The following is a 12,814-nucleotide window of genomic DNA, read 5'->3' on the forward strand; positions in this document are numbered from 1 at the left end:
GATTACCATCTATCATTATTCAATTGTACTTCTCATTATAACTTTCATTTTATCAAATAAAAATGTAATACATTAATATTCCCTTTATTTCTATCTCTGGTTCCCCTTGCACAATCGTTTCCGACTCTAGGGGGCAGTGCTCATCTCCGCTTCTAAACCAAAGAACCAACGCATGACCAAACTCTGTTATCTTCCCACCAAAAGTGGTTCCTATTTTTCTACTTGCATTTTTACGTGCTTTTCAACTGCTAGGTTGGCAGAAGCTGGGACAAGTCAGAGGAGCTCACTCCGTTATGCGGTGCTAGGGATTCGAACCGCCGAACTGCCGACCTTTCTGATCGACAAGCTCAGCATCTTAGCCCCTGAGCCACCGTGTCCCTTTTTTTTAATCTCTTACTCTAGTTTTTAATCATATCGCCCTACTTTAAGAAGCCTTTTCTTTCTTTTCTGTCTAACTTCTAATCATGTCACCTGCCTGCAAAAAGAGAAAGAGAGAAAAAGAATAGAGAGGGAGAGATAAAAAAAAATACAATTCAAAACAGCAACTGAGAATAGGAATCATCCATCCATAGTCTCTTGCCTGCTTTATGCTTTAATTGCTATACTTTAAATAGAGAGGGGTAGAAGGAAAAGCCAGTCAAACCAACAATAAAAAAGGGATCATTTACCCATTGTCTCTTGCCCGCTTCGATACTTCAATTGCTATGCTTTTTGACTTGTCTCCCACATTCCTCTCTTAAATCATCTGTATCTATTTCTTGGATGTCCTGTGGGCACCGTCTTTGAGGTCACCAGGATATCTGCTCCCTCCCCCAAAAATTATGAGCAGAGGGCTACCTGACATGGTTGGTCTTGGCAGGTGGGGCAGTTGGAGACTCCGTGGGCTTGCAGGTCAAAATCTTTGAAGATCACCTCTTTCCCTTGGATGATGAGTTGGTGCACACATCCTGCAGGGGGCGGCAGCAAAGCAGGCACAATTAGAAGTTCTCGGTGCTTGGCACGACCAGACCCACAAGCCTAGCCATGTGTGACCCAGCATCAGGAGAAGGAGAGCACAGTCTGAGATCCCTGGGCCAAGCACACAGCCTGTCTTCCCTTACTAGACTAAGATCCGTGGTGGCATAGTGGTTAGAAAGCAGTATTGCAGACTAATTCTGCCGACTGCTAGCAGTTTCGATCCTGACCTGCTTAAGGTTGACTCAGCCTTCCATCCTCCTGAGGTCAGTAAAATGAGGACCCAGATTGTTAGGGGCAATAGGCTGACACTGTAAACCGCTTAGAGAGGGCTGTAAAGCACTGTGAAGCAATATGTGCTCTTCCTTCCTTCCTTCCTTCCTTCCTTCCTTCCTTCCTTCCTTCCTTCCTTCCTTCCTTCCTTCCTTCCCAGTGGTTAAAATGCAGTATTGCAGGCTAACTCTGCTGACTGCCAGCAGTTAAATCCTGACCGGCTCAAGGTTGATTCAGCATTCCGTCCTTCTGAGGTCAAATGAGGACCCAGATTGTTGGGGGCAAGAGGCTGATTCTCTAAACCCCTTAGAGAGGACTATAAAGCACTGTAAAGCGGTATGGAAGTCTGTGGTATTCCTTTCTTCCCTCCCAGTGGTTAGAATGCAGTATTGCAGGCTAACTCTGCCAACTGCCAGCAGTTCAATACCTGACTGGCTCAAGGTTGACTCAGCCTTCCGTCCTTCTGAGGTTGGTAAAATGAGGACCCAGATTGTTGGGGGCAAGAGGCTGATTCTGTAAACCACTTAGAGAGGGCTAGACTGAGCCACCACGGATCTAAGTCTAGTAAGGGAAGACAGGCTGTGGGCTTGGCCCTGGCAGGAGAGGCTGAGTAAACCTTCTCCAGGTTAGCAAATCTGGTTTAAAGTCCACCATTCTGACCGGTTCCCCACCTGCTCTATCCATCCATCCATCCATCCATCCTGGGACAGACCCATCGCACGCCCTCATCTCACCTACAAATCCACTGCTGAGACCGGTTTTTGCGATGGCTGCATAATTGGGGTACCCGCCCAGGTAGAGCTCCTCGTTGAGATCCAGGCCTTGAAACCTGCCCTGGAGTGACACACAAGACGAAAACCTTGGTATGAAAAGGGCCGGAAGACAGGCCCACAGGTGACACCCCCCCGCTCCTTCCCCGTGGGAGTTTTCCGGGACCTGCTAACCGAAGGCGCAAAGCTTGGTCCACATAAGCAGCTTAGCTGGCATTCACCATCCAGCTCCTGCCTGCCTCAGTTTCCCAGAGAGAGAGGAGAGACAAAGGCCTCCTGCTCTTCCAGGGGAAGGGAAGCTCCGTGGGGGAATGGGTTGCGGCACGAGTGTTGCAGCGCATAAGGAGTCTTCCTCCGGAGCCACGGGCCCCCTCTCCATCCCCGCCCAGGTCTCAAGAGAAAGACACGTTCCCCCCTCTTCCTTCAGCCAGGGATCACCTGGGAGCTGCCGTTCACAGGGGGGTGGCCGTCCACCACCAGGGATCCCTGAGTCAGGTTGCGGTAGAGGCGGACGGTGTGGAACTCGCCCAGGTTGAGGATCGAAGGGTGTCGGATGGTGGCCATGCCGGAACCGGCATCAAACCTGCCATGGCAAGATGGGGGGAGGGGCAGCTTCAGATGCCCATCCTGGCTGGTCAGCGCTCTAACACCTCTTTCTTGAGGGGCTGCACCATCAGCTCCACACCCCCCGAAATCATTACCCAGCTCCAGAAATCTTTGGCAAAGCAGGGGTGAAATGCTATCGGTTCGGACCAGTTCACCCAAACCACTAGTGAAAATGCTACCTGTTCGCCTGTACCGGTAGTAAAAAAAAAATGCTACCAGTTCGGGCGAACCGATTTTTCCAACGATCAGCTGTGACACACGATTTTTATAATCTAATCTAACTAATCTAATTCGCATGGCACTGCGGATTCCCACCACCCCTCGCTGTTCACTTTCCTTTGCAGGTGCACTCGGTAGCAGGCTCTGCCCACCTTCCCGGACATCACTTTGACGCTCTGTGCATGCACGTGACCCGACAAAAGAGCGAACGACAAAACCACGGCCAACTAAACCGCGTCGCTGATGTCATCAACGCAGCGACAACAGCCAGCGCGGAGAAAGAAGGGTGCTTTAAATAGCACGTCGAAAGAAAGCCGATTTAACTTAAGGTAAGGGTTAGATTTAGGGTTAGCTTTAGGGTTAGGGTTAGATTAAGGGTTAGGTTAAGGGTTAGGTTAAGGGTTAGGTTAAGGGTTAGGTTTAGGGTTAGGTTTAGGGTTAGGGGTTAAGTTTAGGTTTAGGGTTTACAGCGTGCTTCTGTCTCCGCGCTGTTGTCGCCCTGTTGATGACGTCAGCGACGCGGTTTAGTCGGGCGTGGTTTTGTCGTTCGCCCTTTTGTAGGTGAACTGTGCATGCATGGAGCGTGCGCTCCCATTGCTACCGAATCAGTAGCAAAGGTACCATATTTTTCAGAGTATAAGATGCACCTTCCCCTCCAAAAAAGAGGGTGAACATTTGGGTGCGTCTTATACACTGAATGTAGCCCCACCCACCCACCGGCCCCCACCCTTTGGCCTCTGCTTCCCAGCAATTCACCTCCTTGCAGCAAATGGGGAAAATGGGGCTTGCGGAGGTGGCAATAGGCTATGGCAATCCCTGCAGCCTGAAACAGCTGATCAGTGGGAGGCCCCTGCTTAAACAGAAATTGAAAGGGAAACTTGCTGTTTGCTGCAAGGAGGCAAATTGCTGGGAGGCAGAGGCAGATTTTTCTTCTTCTTCTAATCTGTCTAAACTAAAACAGGCTGTTACTGCAAGGAGGGAAGTCAATAACTATAAATGCCTATAGAATGTCCACATTATTAGACTTATTTTTTAAAGACTGCTTTATTATTATTCTAGACAACTTAACAAAATGAAGAAGCTTTTTAAAATAAATGCTTGATCTGAAGAGGCCCAGTGCTATTGTATCTTCTTTTAAATAGCAGAAAATAACTATACTTCCAGAAAGCCACATCAATTTTAACAACATCTGTACAAATATAGTCTGAAATGTAACACCACAAACAGTGTATATTGTCTGTACTGTTTGCTGTTTGGGGCAAGGAGGCAAATTGCTGGGAGATTCCCCCCCCCCCCCACACACACTTGTTTTCCTCCCCAAAAGCTAGGTGCCTCTTATACTTTGGAGCGTCTTCTACTCTGAAAAATACGGTAGGTGGGTTTCACCCCTGTGGCAAAGGCTACCAAAATAAAGCTATGGGAAGGAGGCAACCTGGCAGACACGGAGACAGGGGTGCAATGGGGCAGCTCGATCGCTCCCCTCGCAGGGACCCCGGCCTCACCTGAGTTCTGGGCGGCCCCCCACCAGCCCAAAGGAGACGAAGTCGCTGCCCGTGTTCTTCTTCTGCCCATTGTACACCAACATCCCTGTGGGAGACCAGAAGAGGGGAGCTCAGGGATGCTGGGGACAAGAGATACCACCCCACGCCCACATGGCCCCCCAGGTCCATTGGACAGCATCATGCAAGGTGCTGAGCTCAGATCCACCATGCTCTGCCTCCTGTCCTTCCCCAGGCCCTGGGAGCCTGAGGAGGGAACAGGAGTCTTCGAACCGAAGGCTGAGAGCAGCCCTCACAGCCCCACAGCCAGGCAGAGCTTCCTTGCAGGAGTTTGCAAGGGAAGATTAGGTCCAAACAGTGCAGCCCAGCTAAATAGGAATAAGATAGACTGCAGCTGGATGAGGAGGCTCGGGAGCTCCTGGTGTATTAGTCAGCTTGTCAGTAGCTCAGGTGGCTCAGGAGGCACACTCCCACCACCACCACCCACCCACCCACTCCAAACACACACTCCAGAAGCAGAAAAAGGGTTAGAAAGGTGCCGGGCAGGAAGACTGCAGTGCCCAGCAGGGGCACAACTCACCTGAATAAAGCATGAGAGCTGGAAGGGCAGAGGAGGAACGAGGGGAAGAGGCGAGAGGAGGAAGAGGAAGGAAGGAAGGAAGGAAGGAGGAGGGGCAGATGAAAGGAAGAGAGGTTGAGTGAGAGATGCTCAGAACAGAGAGCTCAGGACTCGCATCCACACCAAGAAGAGGAGTGGCTATCCTTGCCCACCCGCCTGCCCCGCAGACTCTCTTACCATCCGCGGTGTCGGGACGGAAGGTGATCTCGAGGGCAAACACCCGATAGGCATCCTTCATAGTAGGCAGGACCAGGTAGGACTGAGGATTCTGGGTAAAGTAGGGCACCACCCGCTCTGCAAGGGGAGGGCAAAGGATGTGAAGATGGTTGAGGTTGAGCCTTCCGCCTCCTTCTGCAGATGGGCAAGACCCAGGCAGGGGCGAGAGCTTCTGGCATAGGGCTGGGCAAAACTGGCAGAGGTTACAACTGGCATGTGATGAGTCTCTGCCCAGGTCCTCCGGCCTGGCTCCTTTCATGGCCACAAGGGGGAAGGGGCAGCAGGAGGAGGAGGAGGAGGAGGAGGAGGAGGAGGAGGAGGAGGAAGAAAAAGGAAGGAAGAAGAAAAGGAAGAAGGAAGAGGAGAAGAAGAAGGAGGAGGAGGAAGAAAAAGGAGGAAGAAAAGGAAGGAAGAAGGACAAAAAGGAAGAAGAAGAAAAGGGAGGAGGAGGAGAGGAGGAGAAGAAGAAGGAGGAGGAGGAGGAAGAAAAAGGAAGGAAGAAGAAAAGGAAGAAGGAAGAGGAGAAGAAGAAGAAGGAGGAGGAGGAAGAAAAAGGAAGAAGAAAGGAGGAGGAGGAGGAAGAAAAAGGAGGAAGAAAAGGAAGAAGAAAAAGGAGAAAAAAGGAAGAAGAAAAGGGAGGAGGAGGAGAGGAGGAGGAGAAGAAGAAGGAGCAGGAGGAGGAGGAGGAAGAAAAAGGAAGAAGAAAGGAGGAGGAGGAAGAAGAAAAAGGAAGAAAAGGAAGGAAGAAGAAAAAGGAGAAAAAAGGAAGAAGAAGAAGAAAAGGAAGGAAGAGGAGGAGGAGGAAGAAAAAGGAAGAAGAAAGGAGGAAGAAGAAGAATCAAGAGGGAGGAAGAGGTGACAGTGGGGGAACATCCAATATTTATTCTGGAGGATGCTGGCAGCATCTCCTGCCCATGCCCCCTCCTCCGTCTCCTGTGGGCCAGATTGGAAGGGAGAGGCAGGTGCCACACTGACCTCGCACTTTGAGCATGGAGAAGCCCGTCCCCTTCCCCTGCCGGTTGGATGCCGTGCACACGTAGACACCTGTGTCTTCCAGGCGAGCCGAGGGAATGATCAGGCTGTGGCCTTCCAGTCGGGCATGCCGGGGCAGCTCCCCTTCCAGCTGCAAGAGAGTGAGCCACAAAAACCCCTAGCAGGCCTGCCCCCCCCCCCAAAAAAAAAAACAGATCACCCTATCCCAGAGCCAAAGGGAAGCTCGGCAGCACATTTCCCAAAGCCTCTGCAGCAGCGCCTCCCCCTGCATCCCGCCTGGGGAGAGATGGGGGAATCACTCCCGTCCGAGACGTACCTTGGTCCACTTGATTTCTGGGACAGGGAACCCGGAGGCCGAGCATGGGAAAATCACGGTGGAGCCTGTGGAAACCTCCTTCACTTCTGGCTGGGCAGCCACTTGCGGGACGGCTGTGGGAAGACAGAGGAGGCCCCACCCTGTCAGCCACGGAGAGCAAAGCAGAGTGAGGACACCCCTCCGGGAGAAGGTCGGGCTTACACTGGACATGCAGGATGACATGGGACTGGACGGTGCCGACGTTGTTGGTGGCCGTGCAGCGGTACTTTCCCGCATCGGCCTGCTCCACCCGCTCGATCTTCACCAGGCCTCCACTGGCCAGCACTCCTGGGCGCAGCTGCCCGCCCACCTTGCTCCAGGTGAGGTCCGGCTTGGGGTCGCCGAAAGCCAGGCACTCAAACTCCACAGCATTGCCCGCCAGGACGGTCTGCACCGATGTCCGGATGTTGATCATCACTTTGGGGAGGGCTGAGAAGAGAAATGGGGTGGGTGGGGTGTCTCCAGAGAGGGAAGAGCAGGCTGCCTGTCTCCCTCAGGTGGGGTACTTGGTCCACCAGCTGACATGATGCTTACTTACCCCGGACAGTCAGGCTGACCCTCTCCTGGGCCTGACCGGAGGGACTCCTGGCCCGACACACATATACCCCCTGGCACTCCGGGACCAGCTTCTCAATCCTAGAGGGAAGCAGCCACTCTGTCAATCCCTCGGCTCTTTGCCCCAGTCTACAGGTGCCCAGTGCCACCTCCTCCTCCCACCTGTGCCATGCCGTGTCCCTCATCTGCCCCACTCACCGCAGCACTCCATTGCGGATGGTGTGAGTGGGAGGCAGCTCTCCGCCCTCTTTAAACCACTCGATCTGTGCCCCGGGATCCCCGGAAACGGAGCACACAAACTCCGCTGTGGCACCCACGGCTCTGGTGTCACTCTGAGGGGTGACCTGAACGGAGAGGGGTTCTCCAGCATGGCCTGAATTGGGGACAATGAGGAGGACGCACCACAAGTCAGCGCGAATACGACAAAAAATGTGGACCCAGACATACAATATGTAGAGTCATGATGGCAAACCTATGGCATGCGTGCCAGGGGTGGCACGCAGAACCCTCTCTGTGATGTGTGCCATCGCCAATTGCTCTTCTGGTTTCCGGCGTGCATGAAATACAGCCCGAAAATGGTCCCAAAACCGGCCTGGAAATGGCCTGGAAAACAGCCTGAAAATGGCCCAGAAAATGTACTGAAAATGACCTGAAAATGGTCTGAAAATGGCCCAAAAACAGGCATATGCACACCGGCCATCTGGTCTTTGGTACTCCGGCACATGCACACACATGCATTTGTGTTCCGGTTTGGGCACTCGGTGCCGAAAAGGTTCGCCATCACTGATGTAGAGCAATAATTCGTTTTTTCAGATCCTCAGAGAGTTCATTGCCATGAGGCGCCATGTTGAACTTCCAGTGACCAGTATGAGAGAGTGAGAGCAATAACACCAAATTTAACACACCTGCTCCTCCTTCACACCTGAGACTTTGTAACACTTAATGAGTCACATGACACCAGGGAGGGGAAAACGGCTACTTGGGCCCCCTTTGGACATGATCACTTAGGGGTGTGCTCACTTTTGTTCCCAGCAGCTTAGACATGAATGGCTGTGTGTGTTGCATCATTTTGAGGGGACAGCACGTTGACACTGTTATGCAAGCTGTATGCTCACTACTTTACATTGTAACCAAGTGTCATTTCTTCAGTGTTGTCACATGAAAAGATATACTTAAATATTTACAAAATGTGAGGGGTTGTACTCACTTCTGTGATATACTGTACATCAGGTCCAAGGCTGGGGCCAAAGCTAACTTTTCAGGGCTCTCAGGAATCCTAGGACTGACCCACAAGTCCTTGGGGGTTTCTTTTATACCAGCAGCCTACTTTTTAATCTCCCAATTCGAGAGGGTTCAGGGTTATGAGGCAGGATCGAGCCCCGCACTCTTCTGGCCACTCCCTTGGTTGGACCTCCCATCTTGGCTGCAATAGCAATAGCACTTAGACTTACAGTATATACCGCTAAGCGGTTTACAGAGTCAGCCTTTTGCCCCCAACAATCTGGGTCCTCATTTTACCGACCTCGGAAGGACAGAAGGCTGAGTTAACCTGGAGCCTGGTGAGATTCGAACTGCCGAACTGCAGCTAGCAGTCAGCGGAAGTACCCTGCAGTACTGCACTCTAACTACTGCGCCACCTCAGATGCCCACTCACCTTGCACATAGACCTGGGCAAAAGCCTCAGCGGAGCCCACCCGGTTGCTGACATGACAGTGGTAGGTGCCGGAATCCCGGTGCCCGGCGGGGCTGAACTGCAAGATGCCCTCTCGCACCGTGGCCCGTCCAGGGAGACTGCCATTCACCTTCGTCCACTGGTAACGCAGCGGGGGCGTGCCGTGGGCCAGGCACTGCAGCTGCACTGCATCGCCCTGGTGCACCACTGCTCGGTTGGGAAGACTGGTGGCATAAGGTGGTACTGAGCAGAGAGAGAAGGTGGGGGGAGAGCTTGGCACAGGTACCAGTCCCGGAGCTTCCAGAGGAAGGCACTGAACCAGTCCATGGATGCGAGTGGTCCGTGGGGAAGGGGTGTCTGGCATTTCTCCCTCTTTTGCCATCCCCCTGTCAACCCAAGGACACCCAGGTAGCAGCACAGCACCCCTGCACGAGCCCCATCCCTCCTCCTCCTGGCACACTCACTCTCCACATCCAGCACTATGAAGGCTTCCGTGAACCCCGCAGAGTTACTGGCATTGCAGATGTACTGGCCCGAGTCCTGCTGGGCTGCCCGGGGGATGATGAGGGTGTCATTCACCACCTGATGCTGCCATGGCAAGGGAGCCCGTAGCTTGGACCAGTGGATGGTGGGAGTCGGGTCACCTGTCGGTCCCAGCAAAGGAAGCAGTGGTGAGCCCGGCTGGCCAGCAACCCAGGTAGCCTTGGCATAGGGGACCCCCAAGATGGGCTTGTCAGCTTGGAGGGAGGGGACCAGTCAGGGCTGAATAATCCCCCCTATACAAACACACCCACACCCACACACCAGCACACACCTGTGGCAGAACAATGGAGCCGAGCCGTCTGTCCCGCCTCCACCGTCTGGGTTGGAGTCACATGGATTTCGGGGACTCCTCTGCTGCCGTGCACTGCCTCCACGCTCACATCTACCTGCGCCTCCGTGGTACCCACGGAGTTCTGGGCCACGCACACGTAGGTACCGGCATCTCCCAGCTTTGCAGAGGAGATCTGTGGCGGGAGAGGACCCCACACGATGCCCTCAGCCTGATTCCCACTCAAACGGAGGGATCAAGCTATTTTTTAGTGTCAGAATATTCATGAACTGGCAGAGACATGGTAACAAGATCAGCCAATGAATAGACATGGTAACAGGTCAGCCAATGAGGCTTATTTGGAAACAGAAAAGTAAGAAGTCTGGGCATGGCTTAGCTGTATTAAGTGCTGAGCTCTGAAATGAAACTACCCGTATTTTTCGGAGTATAAGACACACCAAAATTTTGAAGAGGCAAATTAAAAAATAAAGTTTTTGCACTCTGCAAACCTCCCAAAAACGGACTAATCTTTCGCAGTTTCCAGGGTGGCCTGTGGGTCAGATCAGGCCCCCAGGCCTTGTGTTTGACACCCCTGCTTTAGACCTTCACCTACCTGCAGCACTGCTCGGCTCTCCAAGGGTAGCATCCTCTGGTTCTCCAGCTTCTTCCAAGCTCCCAGCTTGGTCCAGCCCACCACAGCCCGAGGGTCCCCGGTCGCCAGGCAGTCCACGCTGATGGATTTGCCCACTTTGAGCTGCAGGGGCCCCTTCGGCACCACCGAGACGGTAGGCAGCCCTAGGAGGAGAGAGCAGCATCTGAGTTTACCCAGGGCCTTTGGGAGACCCTCCGCCCCGGTGTTCTTTCAGAGTCCAAATTTAGCCTCGGCTGGATGAGAACAAAAGGGGGCCTTGTCCCTGCTGTCCTAGAGAGATCCTCAACTGTTATCCCTTACCTTGGACTAGGACGTTGACTAGGCTGTTGGCAATCCCAAACGGGTTGGAGACCACACACCGGTAGGCCCCATGGTTTTCTGGACGGGCATTGGAGATGGTGATCGCAGAGCCATTAGGGCTGATTCTCACATTATCTGCAGAGGGGATGGAAGGAATTACCAGGGGGGCACTCCCCAGAATCAGTACCCCCCCCCAAACCACATGGCCTAGCTGCTCACCTGGCAGCCCCCAAACCCAGTGGTGAAATTCAGCTGGTTCTATCCAGTTCAGCAACGGGAGGCTCCAACCACCCACCTGGACATCATCATGCCCCACTTTTGACACTCTGCGCATGTGCAGAGGATGGCACGTGCACTCACATTTGTTAACTGGTACCAAAGGTAAGTTGATTTCACCCCGGCCCAAACCTCACCTAGCAGCTGGTTGTTGGGAAGCTTCCAGGTGATCTCGAGAGGCGGGCTGCCTTTGTGGATGTGACACCGGAAGGAGACCTCGTCCCCTCCGCGCACAACCACACTGTGGGGCTCTATGGAGATGATGGGGCTCTGCAGACCTGGCGGGAGAGAGCGACGGTGATCCCCGGAGTCCGAACACCCTCCACCCGCCCACTCTCGCCCCTGCCGGAATGCCAGACGTACGGGAAGTAGGACTGGTGTTGGCCACGACAGAGACCATGAAGGACGCCTCTTGTGGGACGCTGCCTCCACTCACACGGCAGATGTATTCTCCAGAGTCAGCGGGGGTGAGTCGGACCAGTCGCAGATGGGCATTGGAGACCTGTGTGGGCCGGGCAGGAAGAGGAAAAGCATTGCAGATTTCTGATTTCCCCACTTGCATGAGCCTCTTCTTCTGTCAACAAGGCTGCCTTCTTTGCCCCACTGTGGACAAGCTTGCCCCTACCTGGTGACCTGCAGGCAGCTGACCCTCTCGCCGATACCAGGTGAACGTGGCCTGGGGCTGGCCTGGAGCAATGCACGACAGATCCAGGGTCTCTCCTTCAATGGCGGCAGAGGAGGAAGCCTCGATCCTCAGAGCTGAGGCACCCCCTGTGGCTGCACGAAAGGAGAAGACAACATCTCAAATGAGCCAGGCCTGTCCTGCAGCAGGTCTGGGTTGCCAAGTGGCGGATAGGGGAGCAGAGACTTACGGTGGGAGGGTCCCTCACTGTCCTGGATGGTGACAACCAACACCGCCTCCTGGACGGCATTGGGGCTGCTGACACGGCAGACGTACTCGCCGGAGTGGGCGGAGGAGACCTGTGGGATGCGAAGGCGAGTGCCCGAGACCTGCCAAGGAGAGGTAAGTTACCCACTCACCACAATGTCAGTATTTGGCTCTCCCGCTGGCCCTCTTTCCCCAGAGCGGAGCTGGGAAGGGTGAAAGGAGCGAGGATCACCATCCTCACCCGAGTCAGGCGAAGCAGACATGCCTTTCCCCTTTTACCTGGTGGTTGGGTGGGAGGGGTCCTCCTCTCTTGAACCAGCTGACTTTGGGGTGGTTCTGGCCAGTCACGAGGCAGTTCAGCTCCAAGGTCTGTCCCTCGGCGAGGGAAGACGAGGAGGATTCAATCCTCACCGGCGGTATCACCCCAGAAGCTGCAGAGGATGAGGAAGGGTTGGACTGCAACCCCACTGCATGGCTCCCCAATTTCCCTTCCTCCCCTTTCCTTTCCCCTCCACATGCCGCAAGCTTCCTGGGCACCTACTGGATGGGCCGCCTGAGCTGCTGGGAATGGACACAATGATGGATGTCTCCAGTCGGCTGGTGCCATTGTTCACGTAACAGACATACTCGCCCGAATCGGCTGCCGAAACTTGCGAGATTCGGAGGCGGGTTCCGAAAATCTGTTACCGGGAGAAGAAAAGCAGACAACTAAGAGCTGATTTCTTTTACCAACTGAAGCCATTTTCCACCTCCATCCGCCTTGGATTTCCCAAAGCCTCAATGTCAATATCCAATGCGAGAATCCAAATAAAACCTCAGGTTCATTCTATTTCCAAACGTTTTACTGTTTATTGAACACACTGCATGGTAAAGTCGAAGTAAAACTAATTCTGAGGTTCCCAAACATTGGTTGATAGAATTAAACAATAGTTTTCCCAGCCAAACCCCGTTGTCCTCACTTAAGTTATGGGAACCGTCTGCTTCAACTCCGCACCCATTATGATGTCCTTGAGAAGGTTTCAAGCTCTCACAGTCTTCGGTGGAATCGTAAAGGTTTCGTTTCTCCATCTAATCCATTCTAAAGCAACCCCTCCCTCCCCACTCTAAGTTGAAACGAAGAGTTTCATCCTTGACACTCAGTTTCCATTTCTTAAG

The 12,814-nt window shown here is 53.4% G+C and overlaps 1 protein-coding gene across 5 annotated transcripts in view; it reads right to left on the bottom strand.

The window, feature by feature from the left end:
• Nucleotides 1-12,814, bottom strand: part of HSPG2 (heparan sulfate proteoglycan 2) — a 115,343-nt gene that overhangs the window by 6,146 nt on the left and 96,383 nt on the right. For all 5 annotated transcript variants that reach the window (XM_032231763.1, XM_032231760.1, XM_032231761.1 and 2 more), the window contains 21 exons: nucleotides 12,201-12,339; nucleotides 11,939-12,090; nucleotides 11,643-11,781; nucleotides 11,396-11,547; nucleotides 11,134-11,272; nucleotides 10,908-11,048; nucleotides 10,495-10,629; nucleotides 10,156-10,337; nucleotides 9,546-9,738; nucleotides 9,196-9,375; nucleotides 8,714-8,974; nucleotides 7,258-7,432; nucleotides 7,043-7,140; nucleotides 6,667-6,933; nucleotides 6,466-6,578; nucleotides 6,132-6,279; nucleotides 5,118-5,234; nucleotides 4,325-4,409; nucleotides 2,436-2,580; nucleotides 1,962-2,061; nucleotides 838-947 (listed from right to left, as the gene is read on the bottom strand). In XM_032231763.1, the coding sequence (XP_032087654.1) occupies nucleotides 838-947; nucleotides 1,962-2,061; nucleotides 2,436-2,580; nucleotides 4,325-4,409; nucleotides 5,118-5,234; nucleotides 6,132-6,279; nucleotides 6,466-6,578; nucleotides 6,667-6,933; nucleotides 7,043-7,140; nucleotides 7,258-7,432; nucleotides 8,714-8,974; nucleotides 9,196-9,375; nucleotides 9,546-9,738; nucleotides 10,156-10,337; nucleotides 10,495-10,629; nucleotides 10,908-11,048; nucleotides 11,134-11,272; nucleotides 11,396-11,547; nucleotides 11,643-11,781; nucleotides 11,939-12,090; nucleotides 12,201-12,339 (3,171 nt within the window). The remainder of the gene's footprint in view (nucleotides 1-837; nucleotides 948-1,961; nucleotides 2,062-2,435; nucleotides 2,581-4,324; nucleotides 4,410-5,117; nucleotides 5,235-6,131; nucleotides 6,280-6,465; nucleotides 6,579-6,666; nucleotides 6,934-7,042; nucleotides 7,141-7,257; nucleotides 7,433-8,713; nucleotides 8,975-9,195; nucleotides 9,376-9,545; nucleotides 9,739-10,155; nucleotides 10,338-10,494; nucleotides 10,630-10,907; nucleotides 11,049-11,133; nucleotides 11,273-11,395; nucleotides 11,548-11,642; nucleotides 11,782-11,938; nucleotides 12,091-12,200; nucleotides 12,340-12,814) is intronic.

This window comes from Thamnophis elegans, chromosome 15 (genome assembly GCF_009769535.1).
Source record: "Thamnophis elegans isolate rThaEle1 chromosome 15, rThaEle1.pri, whole genome shotgun sequence".
Lineage (NCBI taxonomy): Eukaryota > Metazoa > Chordata > Lepidosauria > Squamata > Colubridae > Thamnophis > Thamnophis elegans.